This window comes from Catharus ustulatus, chromosome 2, assembly GCF_009819885.2.
Source record: "Catharus ustulatus isolate bCatUst1 chromosome 2, bCatUst1.pri.v2, whole genome shotgun sequence".
NCBI lineage: Eukaryota > Metazoa > Chordata > Aves > Passeriformes > Turdidae > Catharus > Catharus ustulatus.
The window spans coordinates 116,072,009-116,096,657 of record NC_046222.1 but is presented as its reverse complement, the minus strand read 5'-3'; the positions used below and the strand labels follow the sequence as shown (position 1 = coordinate 116,096,657).

The 24,649-nt window shown below is 38.8% G+C and overlaps 1 protein-coding gene across 5 annotated transcripts in view; it reads right to left on the bottom strand.

The window, feature by feature from the left end:
• SYTL5 (synaptotagmin like 5) overlaps positions 1-24,649 on the bottom strand; it is a 79,842-nt gene that overhangs the window by 10,951 nt on the left and 44,242 nt on the right. The window contains exons 4-14 of one of the 5 annotated variants that reach the window (XM_033053535.2): positions 22,980-23,092; positions 22,047-22,179; positions 20,080-20,202; positions 17,305-17,425; positions 15,900-16,029; positions 13,425-13,531; positions 9,473-9,565; positions 5,383-5,448; positions 4,245-4,423; positions 3,310-3,412; positions 1,085-1,246 (exon numbers count right to left, since the gene is read on the bottom strand). In XM_033053535.2, coding sequence (XP_032909426.1) covers positions 1,085-1,246; positions 3,310-3,412; positions 4,245-4,423; positions 5,383-5,448; positions 9,473-9,565; positions 13,425-13,531; positions 15,900-16,029; positions 17,305-17,425; positions 20,080-20,202; positions 22,047-22,179; positions 22,980-23,092 — 1,330 coding nt within the window. The remainder of the gene's footprint in view (positions 1-1,084; positions 1,247-3,309; positions 3,413-4,244; positions 4,424-5,382; positions 5,449-9,472; positions 9,566-13,424; positions 13,532-15,899; positions 16,030-17,304; positions 17,426-20,079; positions 20,203-22,046; positions 22,180-22,979; positions 23,093-24,649) is intronic. The other 4 variants (XM_033053536.2, XM_033053537.2, XM_033053538.2 and 1 more) reach the window with 4 other exon arrangements.

The following is a 24,649-nucleotide window of genomic DNA, read 5'->3' as shown; positions in this document are numbered from 1 at the left end:
GCAGACAAGACAAATTCTGTGTTTGCTTTCTTTGACAGTAAAAGAAGTAATTTAAAAATCCTTTTAATGGGTTTGGAAATAATCAGATACCAGCTGGACTGGTTGAACTGCTTAGTGCCTCATATGTTTTCCTGAGCAGGAGAGCTTCATGACTTTTTTGGTTATTTTCCCAGGATTAAAAGAAATTACCTAGAAATTAATTACAGAGCAAACAGATCCATCTCCCACCTGATAGAAAGGAAAAAATTAAACACACTCTCCTGAAACCCAAAAGATATTATTGTTTCTTTAAATGCAATGAACATAGAAAAACCAAATCATCCAGAAAATCTTGACAATATTAGATGCACTTCTTGTATTTTTTTTTGCAATTAGAAAAATACACTTTCTTAAATGTCAGTCTAAACCCCTGGAACTCCTGAGGATTATGGCTGCTGCAGGAGCAAGCAAGACAGAAGCCTTTAATCCTCTAGTTTACAAAGCTCTTTGAATCTCTTCAAAAAGAAACACCTTTGCCAGAGCAGGGGAGCCCTGGGCACAGAAGTCACCCTATCCCTCACTAAGTCCAGGGCATGCTCTGTTTCACAGACCAGTTCATTTTCTGGCAGAGAAGCCTTATCTTGTGCCTTTCTAGTTAAGGTGAAGGAGAGATTAAGAAGTTGTTTTGACACATCTGAAAGGTATAAAGCACTTTGAACTGGAAAAAAAATAAAGGCTTTTTTCTTTAATATCCTTTTAAGGGTTGGGTAGGGTGAATGATAGGAAAGTTCTTTGTTTTATGTGCTGTTTTAAAAAATTAATGTATTTACTAGGTCATTTTGTAATTGGAGTTTATTACAGGATGAAGGTTTATTTAAAAGCTCTTTTATTATTCTTTTTTTAAAGTAGCGAATCATATATGAAATTTTCAAGAAGATTTTAAAACCAGTAAGCTTTTACTGAATTAAGAACAAGTAATTTTTTTATTTATTGTCATAACAGACACTTATAAAGTCTTGCTTTATAAACAAGTTCCAAAGGAAAAAGTAACTAACTCTTGCTAAATTTTCTGCCCAGCACTTTCACCAGTCCTGGAAATCCTTACCTTGGGCTGGAGCACAAACCACTCATCGCCCTGATTTTCAAAGTTCCAGGAATCAAACGGAATTTCCACTTCCCCAAGGAAGCTGTTGCGTCCAAACCTGTCATAGTGCCAGACAGAAAGCTGGAGGGTCCTGGTTTCCAGCTGTGAGTGACTGATGACATACTACCAACAGAAAAAGAGAAAAAGAAACTCCCAGAATAAGCAGAAATCATATTTTCCACTTTTCCACTTTTATGGCTCTAGCTCAGTTTCACAAAGCCCACAGCAGTTAACAAATGGAGCATGAAAGAGATTTGTTTTCCTTGCAAATAAGATTGATGTAGCCAGAAAGCTCAGAATGCTAATGTGAAATCTTTCCCTGCTGTATACATCCAGTGATAATTTATGCTACTATCACTACTATGGTTTTTTTATTATTTACTGGGTATTTATGGCTATGAAGTAAATTAGGATGCTTAAAAATATGATCCTGTTAATTCCCTACAAGTTTTTGTAAAAAAAGCAGATTAACCTCTAGGTTGACAAAAAGAAGAAACCCCACTGGTTCTTTCACCTCTAAAGAGAGTCTGCTGAACACTGAGCATCCTCTCATTTCAAATTTTTTCATTGCAGATAACAAAAAATTGTTCTGAAAACATGTACAGCAGCATCTGCAAGGCATGCATAGAGTCTATCAGAAACCATTTTTTGGTTTCAAATGAAAGCTAAAAAATTCATCTCTAGCTATTAATATATCAAAACTATTAAAAAACTCACATCATAGCCTAGCAAATACACATAAAATTATAAACATCTGGAATTCTGGCTGTTCCCACTTTACTTTTAGCAAAAAGCCCATTATTTCCATGCCATTCACCCTTTGAGTGTTAGCTGAAGACCCCCAGATGTCTTATTTTTACATCAGGAACAATATCTGGATGTGGACAAATACTCTCCAAAAACTGAAATAGTCAAGTCAGTTGACTAATTATGAACAGATATATCTATAATGCCTAACCCTAGGTGCCAACTGTGAGAAACCTCATATTCTGCAAGAATGGAGTAAAAGCCAAAGAGGGAAGATACAAGACAGATTTAATTCTTTCTCTCTTCTTTTTTTTAAAACAGGATTTTCAGTTGGAACGAACAACTCTTCCTTATCTATGCACATTTCAAGTAACCCCCTTTTGTTACAATCTGTATTTTTGAGAAACTTCTATGCCCAGCCATTATGTTTAGTGCTATATTACTTGATAAATAAAGTCTAATATTTTATTTTTTCCTGGTACAGGCAAGCCTTAAGTTTACTCTATACTATTTAAAAATGAGGTTGTCAAAAGGTTCTCTCTTGGCAAGCAGCGTGGCCAGACTGAGTGTGCACCTCCAAAATGGTTTTGTAGCCAGGCTAAGCCAAGTACACCGGCCTCTATTATAGGAAACTTATTTAAAACATAACTAAAATTAAATATATATATATTTCAGAAGAAACTACAGAGTTTCAGGTTTAATGAGCCTGCTGGATAACTCTTTTGAATTGGAAGGAAAGGGAGTGATCAGGAGCCTTGAGGTCAAGGTGCCAGAGGCAGTGATGGGGCAGCATTCCCACCTGCAGCACAGGGCCAGGGAGGTGAGTTGTGAGGAGCTCAGAAGAGTTCTGCCTCTCCAGTGGGGGTGGGTAAAGGGCAAGGAAGGAGACAGCTGTGGGCACTGTGTCCTCAAGGGCATCAAGCCCATCACAACAGAAAATGAACTTCACCACAGGTTTTTAAGAAGACAAATAGTGAAGCAGTTGCTGACATTTTCTTCTCAAAGTAAGTTCTGCTTTAGAAATAAGTTAAAGCTACCAAAAGAACTCAGATCTTACTGGAAAATGTTATTTCTCTTCAAAATCAGTTAGACAGGAAGTTCTAATCTGGCTTTATTTTAGCATCAGACATATAAATCTTTAAGGTGCTTTGAACATCTCTAAGCTCAGCTAGATGGGAACATCAACAGTTTTGAAACAGATCTATGGAAACTAATAGAATTTTTAATTGTTAAGGGGAGAACCAAACAAAACCTTAACCTTCCTTAATGCTGAAAGCCAGAAATTGCAACTCATAGGTTTACTAAATGCTTTTCCTTAAACACCTTCCTTTTAGAGGCATCTGTTCCAAATTCTAATCCCTGTACTGGAAGACATCTAGAAAAAACCTGTGAGCACAAGTGAAACATTCATCAGAGCCTGAGAAGGAGACTGTTCTCACCTTTAGTGTCTCATTAAATTCTGGGTTGGTGCTGTTGCTTTTAATTTTGGTCTTGCGCTTGCTTTGGCGGGACTTATCAGGCAGAAGGTAGGCTTTGACATATCTGCAGGGCAGGGAGAGAAATATTAGCAAGGAGTAGAAAATGAGTTTGAGCAAAGACCTGGCATTGCTGCATCAATAGCTTAGGAGGAAATTAATTTTTGCAGTGTAAAGAGTGTAGACTAATAACAGAGAAAATGCAAAACATGGAGAGGTGTGGCCTTTACCTGAACATCGTGGTGTCAGATGAGAGCAGAATAAAAAAACTGCAGAGCTAAATTAATTTATTTGTCCTCAGAAATGCAACAAGCTTTCCAAACAATTTCCCTTTTGCCATATATGATTACCAAGTGGTCATATGTGACAAAATATACACTACAAATACAAGATCATTACAAACTTCATGGTTCATATACCATAGATTAATCATGATTAGAGACACTAATTAATACTTTCTGATGAAACAGGTTACATACTACACTGAAAACAGTGAGAAACTCAGAAAACGTGGTGCTTGCCAAGTACATCTATGAGCACATGAAAACAAAGTTATTTCCATTAATCCTTGCCTCCAGAACGTCACTCCTCTCATATACTTCAGTTTTGATAATAGAAGTAAAAAGAAATTCAAGGCTGCTTGCCTATTCTTTCATTTCTATTTTTTTTTCCCTTTTACTATCAAACAGGTTGGTAATTTAAATAACCTTACTGTTTCCCCAGAAGAGGCACATATTGCCCTTCCCACAGGGAACCCAAACCCAACAAAATTCTGCTTGTAGCAGCTGTGTCCTGTGAATGCCCAGGCTTGGACCCCAAGCCCTGGTCCCAGTCAGGGTGGATGTGGTGGGGACGCCCCAGCAGAGCTCAGAGCTCAGGGGAATTCTTTTCTCGCTTACGGGTCAGTTCTGTGCTTCCTCTCGTCTGCAATGGCCAGGTTCCTGCAGCCCCTCACCAGGATGTTGAGGGCACCTGTTTTGTAGATGTAGTTGATATTGAGGAGGATTTCACCGCTGACCTTCACGTTGCCATAGTCACCAGTTTCACTGTACACACTCATCATGCTGTTAATGCTCGTCTGGAGGGGAACAGAAAAAGGGCTCAGAGGCTGAAACACATTCCTCTTCTCCAAAATCTGCCTTTTTTTTTTTTTTTTTTTTCCCCTACATAAAGCTACAGCCTTGCAATTTTGTCAGACTTTTTAGGACTTGCTATGGAAACAGGTATATCATAAAATAGAATTGCCATGATTTGATGTACAGGGAATAAGAACTGTAGTTAATAGTAGTTTAAATGTCTAGACAGATGTTTTTCCATGCAAGACTCAAACCTATTTATAAATGTGACTAAATCTAAATCACCACCTTTTAATTAATGTATGAACTGAAGAGCAGACAGGCTACATAAATTTCAAGTTCATGTAAGTTCCAAACAGAAAAAAAGAAAAATTTAAAATATCACTTCTCTGGCTCAGCTGATCACCTCATTTTTACTGAGTCTCATAAGACAACTACTGACAGAGCCCTTAGGAAAACTTAGAAGGATGCTTCCCATAATGGATATAGTATAAAACCATATTTATTTAAAGTGGAACCTGTCTCTCATTAACAATTCTAAAATAATTAGCAAAATTCAACCCCCACCCCATTGTTGCAAATTTTGCAAAGTCAAAAAATTTTATTATTAATATCACATTTTTTTCCCTCAATCCCTCTTCCTTCACATTCATAAAATGCAGAGTACTGCTATTAGGATTCCCTCTTCCAGAAGTTTACAATTAGTAAAGAACTGAATATTTTTTAAAGAAAACTGGAGAAATATGCACAATGCCAGAATCAAAAGCATTTGAGAAATCTGGTGCACATTTTCTTCTTTTGAGTCATTGAACAAGATTGCTCCAAAACCAAAACATATAACCACCTAAATTCTGACATATAGGAGCCTTGCAAGACACACAGCTACAGTCTTCAACAAAAAGGGAGAAAGGAAAGAGAAACTTTTAAAAAAAGCTAGAGCAGAGGATTCAGGAGAACTCACAGTATCACCATCTGCTTCAGGAACATTTAAATATGTCCATTTTCTGTCAGAGCCTTCTGGGGAGTTCTTTAAGGAAGTGCAAAAGAGCAAGAGATAAGAGCATTAGACTGCTGCAATAAGAAGGAATAAGTGCAGTGAGAAATTTATCCATATAGAAAGGAAAAGGAAGTTTGTATTGTAAAGCCATAGTGAGAAAGAAAGGAAATGATATCACCAAATCAGAGAAATGCTGTGTTTTCCATACACTTTCTATACACACACAGTATTGAAGGATGCATTGTACAAAGTAATTACATAAAAATGAGGTAACCTCTGTATCAAAACAAAAAAAAATTAGAAGAGTAGCTCAGCAGGTTTTGATTCATATTGGATTACATTTGAATTTTTTCTCATTTACATGTCCATGTGCATGTCAATCCTCCCTGAAGCCAATCAAAATCTAAGCATTCCACTATTTGCAGCATTAGTGCCTTTGTAAGAAAGGGCAGTTTCTCTGTGGAGCTCATAAGAATAGATGACCATTGCACTAAAATGTTGCAACATGTCACTCTCTGGGAAAAAAAATACGTTAATTCTTTATTGGAGGACAGACTTTTCCCTCCTCTGCTTGCTAGAGCAGGATCTCACCAACTGTGTCTTGATCCATCTCCTTCCCTGCCAGCTGCAGGGAAGAGCACAGTCCAGGGAAAGGACACAGAAAGAATTGGTTTGTGACAAAACCCAGCTCTCCAAGCTCCCTGCCCAAGGGCCCTGCAGCACAGAAGGCTCAAGGGATAAACAGTTCTGTCAATGTGGTAAACAACAACAGACAGGAAAAAGTTTTATATAAGAGATTACTACCCGTAAATTTAATTTTTTAACCCGTGTAGGAAAAATAAACAGCTAAAAAAGGTGCTTTTGATGTATTTCTGCTGGCTGGCTTTATCCTTAATTAGGAAAAAGGTAAAAAAAGGAAAGAGAGAGAAATGTTTGTCCTTTTAATCCTTTTTTATAATTGTCTGAAATTCCATTAACTGTACTGGTTAAAAATTACTGGAGAATTATCAACACATACCAACTAATGTGACATATTTTCCCCAATTTCTAACATGCCTTAAGCTAAATTCCAGCTTTTACCATTCCTATATTTCCACCTCTAAAATACATGAAAATATCCTTTTACACTGTTAGGGAACTTAACCAGTCCAGTATGTGCTAAAAATGCCTAAATTATCCCTGCCATGATTTGCATGCCCACTTCAGAAAAAATCCCCAATGTTATACCAATACAAGGAGGTGGATGAGTTGTTTTCTACTCCAAAGACTTCTCTCTCTCCAATCTAAATACTTTTTTCCTCAATCTCTGTGTAAGCACAGGATAAATGGCTGGGGAGAAAAAAACCATGACAGAAGGTCCAAAACAAATAGATGGCCCCTGACCCTCGAATTTATGCAAACACAATTTCTGAACTGCTTGCAAACCACGAAGAAAATTATACACATTTAGTAGAATTTGATATAATTCACTTTTTTCCCCACCCTCAGACTCTGTTCTGTAGCATTTACACTGGACACTGCATACACTGAATGTAAAATCCTAAAGACAAGTACTCACATTACTGTTTGTAAGTAGCAAACAACATATGAAGGATGCAGAGTCTCATTCTGATGCCTCACTAAGAATTATATTTGTTTTGCATCATATCTTAGCTCTGCAGTAAAGCACTGGAACATTTTAGTCTCACTGATGTGGTGGGTCTTGACAACACCACATAAATATGTGGAGGATGAAGGATGAAGAGAAAACTAAAATACAGTTTGTGCAATAGCATTGGGAAAACACAAAATAAAAGACTAAACTGAGATACACTTTCTCCTCAATGTCACTTTCCACTTCCATTTTTGCTCATTCATGTTGCAGGTAGATTCCATGTCTTTTATCCTTTGTGATATTTCTTTCTTTTCATCAAACATTAATTGTTAGACTAGTCATACTTATTTTAAAGGGAGAGGGAGAGGGAGAGGGAGGGGAGGGGAGGGGAGAGGGAGGGGAGGGGAGGGGAGGGGAGGGGAGGGGAGGGGAGGGGAGGGGAGGGGAGGGGAGAGGAGAGGAGAGGAGAGGAGAGGAGAGGAGAGGAGAGGAGAGGAGAGGAGAGGAGAGGAGAGGAGAGGAGAGGAGAGGAGAGGAGAGGAGAGGAGAGGAGAGGAGAGGAGAGGAGAGGAGAGGAGAGGAGAGGAGAGGAGAGGAGAGGAGAGGAGAGGAGAGGAGAGGAGAGGAGAGGAATCATACAGTTATGAGTCTACTACTCAATAATAAGATTATTTTGATGTGAGTTAATAGTTAACAGTTATTTGACCTCACAGGATAAAAAAAACCTACTGTGCAAGTAGGCTCAAAGGCTTAAAACAATCAAAGTGAAGGTAAAAATATGATGGGGAAATGTTAGCAACACACTTAAGGGGAATAAAGAAATGAACCTGTAAAATTGCCCTGCTCTTGCAGGGAGAAGCAGCTGGCCATTCACAACTTTGCCATAACATTGCATGCAGTGACATTAAAAATCATGTCATGGTGAATAAAGAGAAATGGGAGCATTGAGATGTGAGATTATCTCAAACCTACAGCACTGGAACAGCTGCACTTTGCTTCAGAAAAAGGTCAGAGGGAAATCTATAGCAAAGGACAAAACCCAACACATGGACAGAATGCTGCCTGAAGCACAGGGGGCAGGATCTCTAAATGCAGTTCCTTAATTAGTGGCTAACAGAGAAAACACTTAAGACCCAGAAACCCTCCTATCAGTATTCAGAGGAAATGAAAATGATTGTGTCTATAAAATCCCTGGGACCAGCAAGCTCTGGAGGCTGAGTCATTGCCAGCCTTGGCTAAATGGGTGTGATTAGCCCAGGGCCCACAGGCTACAGGCACTCCAGTCTGACGGGGTGGAGGGCTGCACTCTCTGCTGTGCCTGTGAACTACAAAAATCACAGGGAAAAATGGTCTGACACGGCCAGATCTGAGACATCAAAATGCTCTGTGATGTTAATATTCTCAGCCCTTTCTTCTCTGTGTAAGCCAAGTTTGGATTCAGCCAACTCCATTTTTTTGGGATCAAGAGCTTCATTGGGAATTCCCTTGGCCTTGCTTGCACAGCCAACCTACGAGGGACAGTTCTTTAGTTGTTGTCACAGACCTTATTTTCTCCTCCCTTTTGGTATTCAGACTCATCTTTCTTCATCCTCTTCAGCACTCACACACTCTACACAGAGTTTGTTGCTGTTTTGTGCAGTCCAGAGCTATTCTTAGACACGAGCCATAAAGAACAGGGCCAGAGAGGACTCTCTGAAGATATTACCAGTTGCCCACAGATCCCAAAAATGAGGTACACAGCAGAGGGTAATAAACTCAACATGTTAAAGGCTGCTTTTATTATCTATTTTCTTTCCCAGTGAATAACAGACTGCATAATGAACAGCAGAAGGCTTCTTAGACCAATTTTGTTGCTGCCATCAGGTGCAGCCATCCCTTTATTGTCACCAACCTAATCCCCAAGCACCTCTCTCCTGCAGTAAAGGAAGATACTTTCCAGATGTGGTTGGCATAGCAATCATGCTGTGAAGAATGAGAGAAGTTGAGTTGGGGGTGGACAATGATTCCATTGAAGTGGGATGTATTCAAACACACAGACAAATGTTTGTGTCCCAAGAACCTAAAAAATCAGAAGGCAGTTTGAGAAGGAAAATTACCCCCACAGCCTTGTTCTTTTTGTCTCAATTTAATTAAGATCAAGTGCTCTTCTGCAAAGCTGAGCAGTCACAAACTGCAAACATCTCTGGTTTGCCTTCTCCACATGTAAGCTTGATAATAACCCAAGCATGTGAGGAAGTCTGCTAATGAGTGTGCAAAATAGTTTTGTTTTTCCATGCCCTGCAGAGAACAGCATTTTAGCTTTGAACAGCATTAATAATATAATAGAAAGTCTATCTGAATATTAAAAGATGATTCTCAAGTGTAGAATGAAAGATGAATGTGATATGAAATAAATTCCTTTCTGGAGGAATTATGGCCTTTTGTGGCAGGACAATGGATGTTTTCCATCCAAGAGCTTACTGTTGATAATCCACTTGTCATATGTTCATGTTTTCTTGGATAACAAGAGGCCACTATGTCATCAATATCTTCTTCTGTTTCATCCAGATAGCCCTAAATGACAAACAGGCATTTTAGTTGTGTTCTGCACTGTATTTGGTCAGCCTCTATCCCTAAATTTTGGTTCACAAGTTTTCCACTTTAGGAAGACGGTGCTGGATGCATTAGAATTCTGTTCTGTTGAGAAATTTTGTCTCACATTTTCCACATCTCTGCACAGACACAGAGTGTAAGCAGAAGAGACAGCTGTGCTTTCAGGAATCTTCACACATACACTTCATGGTATCATTTAAATGCTTATACTGTCAAGGTAAGCATTTTTAAAAAGCATTAAATTTCTGCAGTGTATTAATAATAAAAAGGTGGAAAATCAGTAATTGCACAGCTTCATATAGGTGCTTGAGTTTTGATAAGCAAGACTGAAGTTTAGCATCTTTAACCTATATACAGAAAAAATCCCTCGTTGTTTAAACACTGCAGTGAAGCAAAATCTAAACCAAATTTTTAGATGTGATTGATGGTCCTAATTGGACTCTTAACTTCTACTTAAAATAACAGGAAAAAATGCCAGAATACAATTATAATCCTATTAGGCATAGCCTGGAAATCTCAGTGTTTCCCTAAGCCTTATGATAAGTATATTTGAAAGACTTTGTTTTTAATTTTAATGGAAGTCAGACTTTCAATTTCCTCGTATCTGCTTTGCAGCTATACAAACCTCACCTTTTGACCCACCTCAATCTCTATTGCTTAGTTTCTCTCACTCTTTGAAACTAAACAGAGAAACACAATATTCAAATTCAGGAGTCCCAAAGACCTCTGTGCTAATCAGCACAAACAGCAGGGAGAAATGCTGCTGGAGAGTTGAATTCACAGTTAACATTAAAAAATTTGCAGCACATTTGCCATGCTTTACATAAAACTGGCTGTCACTTGTCCTCTCCTTTGCTCCAGCGACTGAACTGATATGAAACCACCTAAAATTGATTTTCTATAAATGCTTTCCAATTGTTACTGCATATGTAATATTGAGCAGAGGGAAATCAGAACAAGCTCTCACCAGAATTTACATACTGAAGAAAACCTTTAGTCGTGTTCTTACCATGAGTTTGCTCTGCTGATCTCTTATTTTTCTAATTTGTTGAAGGTGTTGTTAGCAGCCCACAGAAAAAAAAATTAAAATAAAGGAAATAATAGATACCTTATACTAAATGAAAGGAAAAATCCTCGGAGACCAAGGCACAACAGAACAAACTACTTCAGGGGGAGAGACACCTGAATGACTCAAAAATAAAACTGCCCAAAAACCTGAAATAAAACAAACAAAAAAACCCCCACCACTCCACCTGTAATTTCTCCTCCCCTCACTGAGATCAGATGTCAGGTGATGTAGTCTAGTTTTGAATTTGGAACAAGAATACAGTTTTCTTATTTGCCTATGGAACTGGAAGAAGCAATTCTATACATTAAAAATTCTTTCCTTTACACTGTTGAATGCATATCAGGGAATTTGAAAATAAACAATGCTATATTTTTACTGCAGAATAATTAAACACAAGTTAAAAATAGTAAGGCAACATCTTCAGACTGGGGTGTTTCAGACACTCAAATATTAACATTGCTTCACAGAGTCCTAACAGCTGCTGAATTCCAATTTTTGTCTGCAAGCAGAAACCTAAAACTTCAAAAAAAAGGTCAACATTTAACATACACTCTTAATTTATTTTGCACCACAACGATTATATTTCTCAGGAGATGTTACAGAATTGCAACTATGTAATTGGTCGGTGTTATTAGCCTGTTAAAGTTAGAGCTAGTGGGATATTAATCTCATGGCCTCCAGTGGGGGCTATAAAAGGCACATCATCCAATTACTGCTAAGAAAGCAGCTGAGCATGCAATGAGCCATCTTTGGTCAGGAATTCAGCACACACCTCTCCAGAAAAGGTGCTCACACATGGATTTAACAATGGGTTTAGCTGGTTCCCCATGCTCCTTGCCACACCATGTGGGTTTTGGGGCTTGTCCCTTTTCGTTTTCAAAAGCAATACTAAGTTAGAGAAGGAAAATATTAATTCAATTTTCCAGCTGATTTCTCTGTATGGGTAATGAGTTTCCCTGATAAAGGTGGGAACAAAATAGCTAAAAGCCTTTTCCCATCCTTTCAGCTGATAAATTCCAGCAAGCTGTACATCCTGTTGGAATGTGGCATCTCCCACACCACTCCCATCACCCAGCAGTAAGAGACTGAAGGACCTCAGCTAGAAGGAAAGGAAGGAAGTTTAACTCCAGCTTTTCCCAGGCTGCAGGAGCTGTTGTTACCACCATCAGATACCTTTCTTTTTGTCTCTTACATGCAAGCACCAAATAAACTAAATTCCAGCAGGAATACAGCTTTTATCTCAAACCACTGCATCCACAATGAATACGGGACAAGACTCTGAAGGACTCCTGTGAGACAAACGACCCTAAACGAATATGGTAACACAAAAGCTGATGAATGCAATCATTTCATTTCATAAGGCAGGGAAAGCAAGGGTATGGGTAAAATCAGAGATCCTGACTCCTGTTATGAATGAATTTGAAAGGGGAATTAGCCCCAGACTCAAGAGCAGCTAAATCAAGGTTATGCCGCAAGAGAGGTCTCCTGTGCTAGCAAAGAAGCTGCAGAGTTCCAGAGATGCAATCTGAAATTTCATTCAGTCAGCAAGAAAGAAATATAAAACAAAATCTCTGATTCAGAAGACAAAAATCAAAGAACAGAAAACCTCTCTGGATTTGTCATCTCTGGCAGCTGCCTCAGAGAAATATCTAAATTGTAAGTGTCAGTTAGAGCTGAGAACAGATATAAAGAAATACAGAGTGTGCATTTTTTATTTTGTGCTTTTCTTCTGCATTATTTTCCAGTTTCTTAATAAAGAACACATCTTTTTTCTTTGTTACAATTTAAAAATAAACCACTTATTTTTTTAAATTGTTCTTCCACCGACACCTGACAATCAGGAAGATCTTTTGCTAATTCCTCAAAGATTAACCCAAAGCAATGCTGCAGGCACACTCTCTGCTGCTAATCCACAAAAAGATGGAAATCCCAACACATGGTTCTCCACCAAGACTCAAATTTCAACAGTACTAGAAGGGGAGACATCTGCCATGGCCAAAGCCCTTCTGGAAAGAGCAGATGAAAGGGAGGGATGATGATGACAGGCAAAATGCATAAGCTACAGGCACACATTTGGAAACTTTAGAATACACTGTGATTAGAGAAAGAATTATTTAAATAACTTTTCCCCCCCGATTCATATTTAATAAGCTTGGATGTTCTTTTATAGCATTGATGCACATCTGCAAATTGCCTGTCTTGGGTATGTGCATAGAAGGAGATGGAAGCTGTGAAACACTTCAGGAAAAGCAGTGCACAGAATGCACAAAAAAAGGCATGGAGATGCATGGAAGAGTCAACAGAAAGATGAGCCAAGCAACATTGTCAGAACAGAAAGTCGGGAATTCCTGCTAAAAATACAGATGAGTAGAAAACCAAACCAGACAAAGATTAAAGCCTTTAAACTATGAACTTTCTCAGCATCAAAATTAAAACTTATGAAAATATGAATTAATAGAATTTTGGAATGTGTAATTTAGTGCCTGGAATTTCATTTTCAGGCTAGGTTTCTTTCATCTGTGAACTCAAACACCCAGCGAATTAACAACAAACTGGAACCATGATTATTCATTGAAATCAATCTATAGCAAACATACTCAGAAAATGACACTATTAAAAAACTCATTAAATATCCCTGGAAGAATGTCCTGCCTTACCCATATTTTATATGGATACACACACAGCCCTGATTTCATTGGTCCAAACAAACTGAATTTCCACCAGATGAACATTTACATATTTATAACTCACCAGTTCCTGATCTAAGGCACTAGGTACAGATTTGCTTCTTATGCTCAAGGTGTCCTCATTTCCTTCAGAGAAAGATTCACTCAAATCTATCTCGGATCGGCTGCGGTCTGGGAAACAAAAACAATTTAAATGTTTGCTATAGTTTGTACAGAAATATTCCATTTCATCTCCCATCCAAGTATTGACCCAACCCCAATGGTTTTTTAACAAAAAAAATTAAAGCAATATATTAGTTATCTACCAAAAACAATGGCAACTGAACATCACTATGATAAATGGAGAAATATGTTCTCTGGTGCTGCTCAGCTTTTTGGGCAATAATTTTACCCCTGTACTATTTATTTATCCACTGTGATTGTCTTCTGTGGATGATACCATAGATCATCAAGATTTTAATTTCTCTGGTAGGTCTGTCAGCCTGGAATGTTGCAAAACTGACTGTCCACAGTGACTGTCACATCCACCACCCCCACATCATCAGAATCAAGGAGCTGGGGATACGGATGTGTGGGAACCCAGGACATCCCTCTGGCTGCCCTGGATGGCTTGAGCCCCTGGCAGAGGGCTCAGAGACCTCGGCACAGAGCCCAAGACCCCTGTGCCTTTGATTTTAACCCCTGGGAAAAATTACCACCTTTGCATGAAGAGTTACAAGTCACAAAAATTAAGTAGAGTATAAGTCAGTTTGTCACAAGGTAAAAAAGTAAATTTTTAAGATTTTTTAGAATAAGGGTCCAGGGTCAAGATGGAAGAATTTGGGCATGTTCTGTCCTTCTTTCTCCTTCTTCTTGGGATCTATCTTCTGGGTGATGTTGACACTTTTAGATTGGTTTAGAGTAGAACCAGACTGTACAATATACGTGATAGGTATTGGAAGATAATTGTAAATAGTGTTTATGTAGTTTATAGTATAAAAAGATAATACTGCCCTGAAGGTGGCCAGTGTGCCTTGGACTGACCTGCAGAACAGACCTCAGCTGGTCAGGGAAAGAATTTGCTAGATAAGATAAAATAAACAACCTCTGGAAACTACAGAAGACTCCAGAGTCTTTCTCCGATGCTCGGGCTGGGCTACAGAGACTTTGACATACCCAGGTGGTCACCTCGAGCTCCTGAGACACCACCAACATTACTGTTCTGTCATTAACAGTTCCTTGTGCAGACATTAGGAGGAAACAAATAGTCTCAAGAGCTCCAGCAGTTTCTCTCAGTCCTACAAGTCTGTCATCCGCTCCATAGCATAAGACTTTCTCCAATGCCTCTTAGTCCTCCCAATATAAATATTTTGTAGGACAGTTTCAATGTATTTGGGAAGAAAACAGGGGGAAGAGAGAGCTTTTGGATCCTGCAGGTAGGAATCTGAAAGGTTTTTAACTGTTCATCTTCTACCAGCTCTACATCTGATGTGGCAGGAAAGGTCACGCTCCTGAGCTGAGTGTCCTTTGGGTTTTGCCAGAGACAAATGCACAGTCTGAGGCCTGATCCCAAGCTGCCTACAGTTTTGCTCAGCATCCATCTGCTTTGGTAACAGGTGAGTTCTTACCTACCAGGAAACTTTTATTTTGTAAGGTAGCAGGAACAGGAGAATTTTTACTTCCTAAGGAGCCATCCGTAACACCTCTGCCTGGAGCTGCACTGAGCAATATTCTCAAGGTTTCTCAAGGAAACTCTGACACTTTCCAGCTGAAATGTCTGAGGTAAGGAACATTCCCTCCTCGGATTAGCTCTGTGGGATACATCTCTAGGTTTCTGCTTAGGGCTAAATCCAGCTGCAATGAAGTGAGTCCTGCTGTGTTTCAGAGAGGAGCCTGTAAACCCAACCCACTCCATCAGCCTGCAGGCAGCCAGCTGAGTGCCTGGGGAAGCAGAAGAGTGCAGGATGCTCCTGCCTCCTATTTCAGAGAGGAAAAAGAGGATCTCCAACCACTACTGCAAAGTGGCTGTGACAGCACCTTGCTGTGAGCCACCAGCCTCCAACGAAATGAGGTAAATTGCTGATGGATTGACTGGTTCAGAGCATCACATATAAAAATGAACAGACAAGAAGTCTGTGAGGAGCTTGTTCTCTGAACACTCATTGTTTCCCAAATTTGCTTCTGGGCAAAGTGGGTGTGAAATGTAATATCAGCAGCAGAGTAATATTTTATACAGGTAGTATTTCATACAGAGGGCACACAGAGAATGATGAACAACATGCAGTTGTGAATAAAATCTTGTAACAACTCTAAGAGCATGTGGTGTACCTAACTATAACTTTGCACCAATGTTTCTGGGGTAAGGATTACCATTCTTTCATGTAAAACTTGTGAAGGAATATGAACTTGATTAGTAAAAGGGACATGTTTTCAGAATGAACAAATTTATGAAACTTACATTTGGTCTTTCAACATATTTTTAAGAACCAAAAGAGCAGATTCACAAGAATGGGCATAATCCTCTGATAATAAAGGCTGTCAGAAAGAAGAAAATACTTGCCTGATGACAAAGATACTCTGGAAACTGCAATGGAAGGTGTTCCAGATGGTTTCCTGCAGTGCTTCTTTACTAAATCCTCAGGTACACTTTCACTTGCTGGGATAATCACACCGTTTTCCAAGCCAGTGTCCTGCCCAAGAGGAAAAATGCACACGCCATAAATACAAAACCCAAGATAATTCATATCAGTTAATAAAAGCATGACTTCTATTAGATTCCAGAACTCCAAAGCTCCTTTAACATCCAGTCTATTACTGAATATATTTAGATTCCAGTCTAATCTGCTTTGCTTAGCACTGATGATGCCTAAAATTTGCACAAAGATGCAATTCTTGCTTACATTCTCAGTTTGCAGCTGAAGAATCAGGGTAAAGTATCAGGCAAAAGAAACACTCAACTCTATTAGAAGCTCACTCAGCTCAGAAATCAGAAAAAAAAAATAAAAGAAAGAAAGAAGAGACAAAACCTTTGGTTTTTGTACTAGCATAATGATTTCAGCCAGGGCAAAACCAAATGCACTTTAATTAAATCATGCCAGTACAACCCCTTAAATAAAGCCGATATCCTTGATATCATTGTGGCCTCTTTCCTGCCTGTAAAAGAAAAGCTAATAATATAACTCCATCTAAATTAAATGGATTTAAAAAAAATAAAAATCTAATGCACTTGGAAACAAGTCAGTCTATACGCCAACAAGAATATAAATAAAACAACTATTCATTTGTTTACAGCTCCCAAAACTGCACTTCATATACACTAACTTATGTTTTTATAAAGAAAGACAACATATTAGACCAAGTATCTGGAAGTTAGAAAGAAAATGGATGCATTCAATGGACTCTGATCTGAACACTCATCTACCTTTTTTCCAAACATTAATGGTAAATACATCCCAGGATGCCTAATAGCACATGAGAGGAATTGTTCTGGTAATGTGTTTATCACACATTTTGTGCTGTGGAATAATTTATGCAGAGCCCAGTGTCTAAATCCAGAAAAAACTAAAATCAGTTTGGCCTGATTGTCTGCAAGTGTTGGACTTGCAAAGGTCCCCTTGGGAGTCAGTGGGAGAGTGCTGGACTGTGCATGCTTGAAAGTCATGTCCTTATTTCACAGCACTTACTCTGGGCTCTAAAGTGCCAAAAAAATGCCTGTTCCCATCCCTGGTGCCTCCCAGTGCCGAATCTGTAACTCATTATCTAATGCTGGACATCCACAGCAAGTTTTCGACAAAAGAGAAACATCTGCCAAACCAAACCCCCATCGCTGGTAAGTGCTGTGCTCCAGCAGAGATCTCCACAAACCCAGCAGAACTGAGGGAGGGATCAGATTTTCTGCCAGGCTGGGGCAGGGCAGAGCCCAGCCCAGTGCCCTGGTGGTGCCAGTGTCCCTGAGCTGTCCTTACCCCGCTGCAGTCCGTGGTCATGCTGCGCGCGCTGAGCGGAGCCTGGGGAGCGCTGCCTCTGCTCCTGGCATGTCCTGCAGCAGCCCCTGCACTGCTGCTGCCCAGGGAAAGCGTGCTGCCTCTGCATGGAGACAGCAGGAGAGAAGGGTTATTGCTCTGAGCAAACTCATCTAGCAAACCGCTGTGCTAAAAGTATGGGAATATCAGAGCCCTGATGGGCTGGGGGATCACCTGGAGAGAAAAAACACAGGCAAAGATGAATTACAATTGCTTTACACATACAAGTCATACAAGTGTTGTCAGTGCTTCTCCAGAGCTGCAGATGGCCCAAAGGGCAGCTCTTGTGTTTGTCCCCGCTCAATCCACACTGCATTCACATCCAGCAGGAGCAGGGACAACTCGTGCAGCCATTCCTGCCAGGCTGCTCCATTGCTGTAAAGGGAAACTACATAACATAACACAACACTTCTGGACACTTCTACAGCCATTTTAATGCCAGCACTATCTCAAGAAGCTAAATTCTTTGTGTATCTGTCTATCTCCAGAAAAATACCAACTTGTTCACTGACCTGTTTATGCTACAATTACGACTCTATACCCAAAGCAGTTAATTCTTTCAACCATTGTAGAAATTTAAGAAGGTTGGACAGGTCTCCTTGGAGGTTTCACATAGTAAAAGTGACAAAAAAAATCTTCTGTGACCAGCAGACCTCACTTGCTGTCTAACATCAAAACAGGAGAAAATTTTTCCATTGAACATTTTCTGTTAAACCCATGTGAACACTGAGGGTTAGAAAGGGTAATCTGATGCACTTTTTAAACAATGAAAATTATTTTTAAATGTGCCCCTAGTTCCTATTTCAGTCTGCTATTAGAGAGAGATTTGACACATTTTATACATGTTCAGGAGACAGCAGAAAAATGGTGTTGTGACTATGCCAGGCTTCTCCTCGTGGTAGACAAGACCTGAGTGCAGTGGGGTGGAGTGCCTGTGCAAATGAGCCTGAAATTCCCACACTGTTTCTCCTAGAAGTACCCTGACCTGATGCAGCCTCCCAGTTCATTCAGCAGCAAGAACATGTACAGCATTCAGTAGCAAAATATTTTTGCTGGAGTAGAAATACACCGGTAGGAGAGGTGAATTCATGGCCTGGGTTTCCCTGTTCCCAGCTCAATACACCTTTTCTTAAACAGGAATGTTTTAAAATAATAAGAATTCTCACTTGGTTTGCCTACTGCTAGGTGAAATACTACCAATTTTGACAATGTTACTGTGGGCTTTGGCACAGGACACCAATTTCACCATGTGAGAATGAGATGACAAGTAGAGAAATTGTCATAATGACTCAATGACCCTAATTTAACAAGTCTTGCACTCTGTCTCTGGGAAACAGCTAGAAAATGATGATTTATGTGAAAGTGAAGCAAGGCAATCAAACATAAAAGCTGTCTTTATAAACTACTTCACTCCTAAATCTGTACAGAGAGTTTATCAGGTGCTGAATTCCACCACCCAAACAAAATTATTTTGCTTTATTATGGTTAACTGCATGATAATTTCTTGTAGTTTGGCACACAAAAATAGCTGCACAGACCTCTCACAAGCATCCCTTTGTTCTTATCCTGGTAAACTCTCAGAGAAAGCTTCTAATATTTCATAACCTCAGTACAAAGCAGCACTGACACCAGATTCCTCAGGTTTTGTCTCTTAGATAATTCACTCATCTCTACTCTATTCAATGAAAATGCAGAAAACCAGTAAAAATTCTGCTTCTGGTCTCATAGAAGTCAGGTATGAATCTGGTGAGATATAGAAGGCCTAATAACTTTAGTGGAACAAAAATAGTGAACTGGATGGATTAAAGAAAACAACCAGCTTGAGAGTTGGATTGTCTGGTAGGTGCTACAGCACCCAGTGGGGGAAAAAATCAAATTATCAGCTGTCAAGAAGATTGCCACCATTAGCTTTAGGCATATTGCAGAACATCTAGAAACTGGAATTTGAATTGTAGGTATCAAAGAGAAGCAAGTTCTTGATTGAACAAACAGGTTTCTCTATGTGCATACTAAACTCCCTGATGTTCCTTTTACCTGTTATGCTTTGTTCCTGCATATCTCTTTGGAGTTTCCCAGAAACACTAGTCTAGAGACAGGAAATTGCTATTAGAATTTACAGCAAATTATTATTTTTTCAATGCAAATTGTAAAATTTCTAAGTGTATGCACCTGAGCAAAGAATGTGGGTCTATACCCAGAGTAGGCTATCCAACTGAACAAAGGAAGAGTGAGCTGATTTTTGGCTTCATTTTGAAGGTAGGACATGACAGGAATGTTGCTTTTGGAATTTTCTAATGCCATCAGAGGCACTAGCAGAGATCTCTTAAGCCCAGAAGAATGATAAAATAACTGGTACAATAATAATGGAAAGAGAAGGTCAAACAGCCTTTCAAGAAGAAAATGTAAATTATAATCAATTAGCATTTAATTAGTAAAGAAAAATGAAGAGCCTCAGTTCTGTAACATGAGCACAACTCATCAATTAAAAGCCAGAAAACAAAAACAATGTACATCAGTCACCAGCTGAACATGAGGAGAGTAAAGTGAGATGAGTGGAGACAATTTTTTGGTTTGTTGGGTGTTTTTTGTTTGTTGGGTGTTTTTTGTTTGTTTTATGAACATAAGCTCTGTTTCTCAGACAGAATTTATGCTGAACATCCAAAGAGCAGCCCAGGGCATTGGCACACACCCCCAGGAGCTGCCCCAGACTCCTCTCACCTCTCAGAGCATGGAGCTGATTTGCCACCACGCAGACTTTCAGCCTCTGAGCCTCTGTTCCTTTCACCTTCATCTTTTCCATGTGTAATTTCTCCTTTGGTAACTGCCCTGATAACCCTCCTGCTGAAAACAGGGAATGAAAGATTTTCAAAGTTGTGATGTGTGTGGTCCATTAATTTCATCTGTCTAACCTATGGACAGCTCTGGATATAAAGGTTAACAGTGCACCAAATCTGGCTATGAAACTGGTTCCTGGGGGGAAAACATTTTATTTACTACAAACTGCATTTTAAGACACCAAAACACTAAAGCATTCCTTCTATTGCAGCTTAGAACCAGAACTGCCTTTTGTGAAAATTTGTCTCTTTTTGGGGGGGAGTTTATAGTTAGCTAAGTATTTTTAACTAACTGTGTGTATTTTCCTCTAGAAAATTATGCTATATGCATTTTCTCTTTAGGTATTTCTAGAATTATATGCATCTAATGCCCCAAACATACCATTTCTAAAAACATAGCATCACCCCCTTACCCTGCAAAAAATGGCCTAATGGGACAGAAATGAAAGAAATTAAATTTCACAAAGCAATAACATCCCTCATTACTTACAAAGCACAATAGACTGGTAAGTTATCCCATTGCACTGTCAGTAGCAGCTGGCCCCAAAAGAGCCTTGCTAAAACAAATCCACTCATGAGATACACGAATGTGAAATGTGAGGGGGGAAAAAGCAAGCAAAGAAGAGGAAAAATAATGAAATATTTCTAAAAGAGGTCACCAAATATACTAGGAAAAGCCAAATTCTTGTAAGATCGAATTTCTGTTATGGGAAATGTCACCACAAACAGAAAAAGCACCACTAAAATAAATAACAATTATTAAAAGAATTGTTTATTGCAAGGAAATATGACTAATTGGTTTGCTTAAAGAATTTTAATGGAAGGAGCATTAGAAAAATAAACTTTAATGCCTTCTTACAATAGCTACCACTTAGCATGACTCAGAGAAAAATCTAGGTCTATTCTAGAGGATTCTCTATGCTGGTTCTTTGTTCACCATAATTTGAGAGGCCAGAGGTGTTCTGATGCTCTTTCCTCCTATATTAAAGAGAGATAAATCACTGGTGTTAATTTCTGGATTTCTGGGGTTGCTGGAGCAGGTAATTCCATTCTCATCTCTCCTCTGATATTAAAAAAAAAAATAATAAAATAAAAAGGCATCTGAAAAGCATCTATCTGCCCTATCTTTAGAATCCCTGATAAAAATGTGTTCTTCCCTTCAACAGAAACAAAGTTTTCCAGCTACCACGGAGGCTCCAGCCATGACATGAACTTCCATCCAGGTTTTCTTCCCATGCACCCAGCAGCCTCAAGCTGTGTCAGAACCACTTGTGCAACCACAGAGTCGATGCATCTGCCTGTGTCTCCTGAGAGTGAGTGCCCCTCAAAGGACACAGCCAAACTGGGGTTAAACCCTGGAAGATGAGCAGCAGCAGCAGCTCTGTTCATTCATTGTCACACACACACTCTGTACTTGCACAGCTGGGAGCTCAAAGGAAAATTGTCTCGTGAGCCAAACTGATGAGTATACAGAAAATAACAGGTCCTGCAAATACTGGTTTTGTCTTTGCTTCTCTGGCAAGCCTGCTTTAAGGACACTCTGTTACTTCTGAGTAGAAACAAGAAAAATCCAAAAGTAAAACTGACTTTTTTTTTTCCCTGCTACCTTTATAGCTGAAGGATAATTACTGCTGCATTTCCTAGGAAACAGCAATCTAATTATAGTAAGCATGCCTTTAAATGAAGGCTGTTTCTAATCCTGGGAAGTTTGAGGCTGATGTGGAAGACTGGAAAAACTCAAAGAAAATCTATCCAACCTTATACAGCTGTTTGTAGATTTATCAGTTAAAAAAATAAAAAAAAAGACCCAGAGACCAATACAAAAACCAACAACAAAACCCAAGGATTTACCCAATCTTTCTAGGTCTGCTGAAGACAGATTTGTGCCCATTTGTGGAGCAGACTGGTACATCTGGCTTTTTTTCTTCATTCTCTTGGGGTTGATCTTTGAATGTTCTTTCACCATCTGCATTGGAAACTGTGTCTGCAGTGGAGGGAGAAAGAAAATAAAAAGTGAACTTCTGCACAGAAAACACAACACTTGTCAAACAACCTACAAAAAGAGATAATGAAAAAAAACTTGGGGGATCTTTGCAATAAAATAAAACTCTAACTTGAGATATTCTTCATTATCAGCTCTTGTCTTGAAGTATGCTTCTGAATTTATCAGTGACAGTATTTAATAACCAAAGGACCTGAAATTTAATCTTGGAATGTACAGTATCTCCCGTGTTGAATGAAAGAATGTTTTCATAATTAATTTTTTTTTTCAGCTAGAAGCAAGGTATGGGGAAAATGGCTTAAATATATTGTTCAATATATCTATCAAGTAGAAAATCATTAAATACCCCATCTGACCACTGACATAATATCGAGAATTTATGCACTTGCCAGTTTTACAGCTTCTGAAGCACAGTGATATTGGCAAGGTCTGTATTTTCCAAGGAGCAGGTTTGCACCATGTATTTTTTCCAGTGGCAGTAAATCAGTCCCTCTCTATACAAGCTAGGGATAAAACTGGGCATAAATGCTACACCTGAAAACCTGTTTGGACGGTGAGTTTTTCAGCAGTTCCTTATCTCCACAGAGATATCTTTTTTCATATAGGCCTGACCTTTCCTGAATTACATTAATTATTCATAAATCGCTGCATAGGTAAAAATAAAAAAATAAGATTTAAATACTGATTATACTTCAGTCAGGAATAAAATAGAAGTCAAACACTCAAGAAACAAGGTTTTGAACATATAAAGCACAAGCAAATCTCCCTCTCAAGGTCCCTACCTGGGAATTTGTGAAGGATTGACTGTCTGACAACATCAGTTCCAAGATTGGATTGTTTGAAGCGCTTTGCTCTCTCTTCAAAAAACCATTCTCCTGTCACTATCCGTAGCTCTCTGTACAAGGAAAATGGAAAAAGCCAGAGACACAGACACATTAACAAACTTGGCCAACCAAAGCTACTGCAGTTCATCAATCAACTGCCATGCTCACAAATTCTGGACAACATTTATACAGTTCAAAATAAAGTGTAAAGAGATTGTAGAGCGTGAAATAACAGGACACTTAGCAGAAAAATATCACCTTACTTTGTGAATGGAATTTTTACTAGATGGAAATTTAGTTGGCAAAAATGTGTTACAAGATTTCTGTAAAAGACACAATCTGTCATCCTAGTCTTTTGTGAACTACTCAGTGTCACAGTTTTCAATATCTCTTATCAAAATGACAAGAGACGTAGAAACAGCAACAGTTGATTGAGGAAGAAAATCCCCCACCAAAGCTCCGGTCAGATGAGTCAGCAGCTCATGGACCCTACGTGGTTACAGACAGCTTGCTGCAAGCCCATATCTGTTTTTCATTTCTAGTTTCACCTGCTGACACTATAAGCAGTTTCTTCACAAGGCAGTGCTGCTATGAATTTGCTGTGTGTCAGTGCTTCAGAGCAATGAACATTTGTCTTTGCTGCTTTTTCTGGTTTCAAATTCTTTTACCTATACTAGCAATTAAGAAAACCTGTACTGACACTGTTGGGTTTTTTGCTGGGTATATTTTTATGCTGGTTGTTAGCCTTTTCCTGAATTAGTTTCCATCACCATTTCTACTGCCTCACCACACATAACTGATGGCAAAATGCTACTAAGCATGAATACTCTAATGAAAAGCAAATAAACAAACTAATAATTCTCAAACATTAAAAATTTACTTAGCTCCAGACATGTTCCTGCTTACTGTTCAATAAGAAAATTTATTTTCAAACCTCTACCAGAAAAGAAGTCATCCAGTCTCTTGGGCATGAAAATTACTACTGATGGATTTAGAGCATTGATCAATATCTTCACTATAAAATTATTTCTGAGTCATGCCCAAATTGAGTCTTACTTGAGAAAATACTAAAAACTACAGAATAACATCCTGACACTAGTGAAAGGATGTAATATTATCAGTTTGTCCTAACCTGTTAATGAATCATGCATCTTTCATGAGTCACTAAAATAAAATTAGAAAAGTCAAAATCCCAAATAGGTGTCCACAAGCATAGAAATAGATTATTGCCTTATCTTTTTCTTGCAGACTCCTAGTGAAAAAGCCCTCCATAATTCACCATCACTACCACTCAGTCATTATGAAAGGTATTAAATAAAATCTTTATGCTCCAGCTGGGAATTTTTAAATTACTTCTGTTGGTTCCAAACACTGAAAAGGATTCACTTCATTAGAAACTATGCCTGGCCTGGTTGGTGTGAAAAATGTTTTTTTTATCTGAACACACGTTTTCACAATTCCTTTACAGCACACACTTCTCTGTGTAGTTATTTTACTCCAAGACTTATAGCTTGTTTAATGTTTTATATCAAACCATAAACCTTCCAGACCTTTCCAGACCTGTGAATGACATATCACATTGCAGTGTGATCTTTATAGTTCATTCATTTTTTTCCTCAGTTGCTACC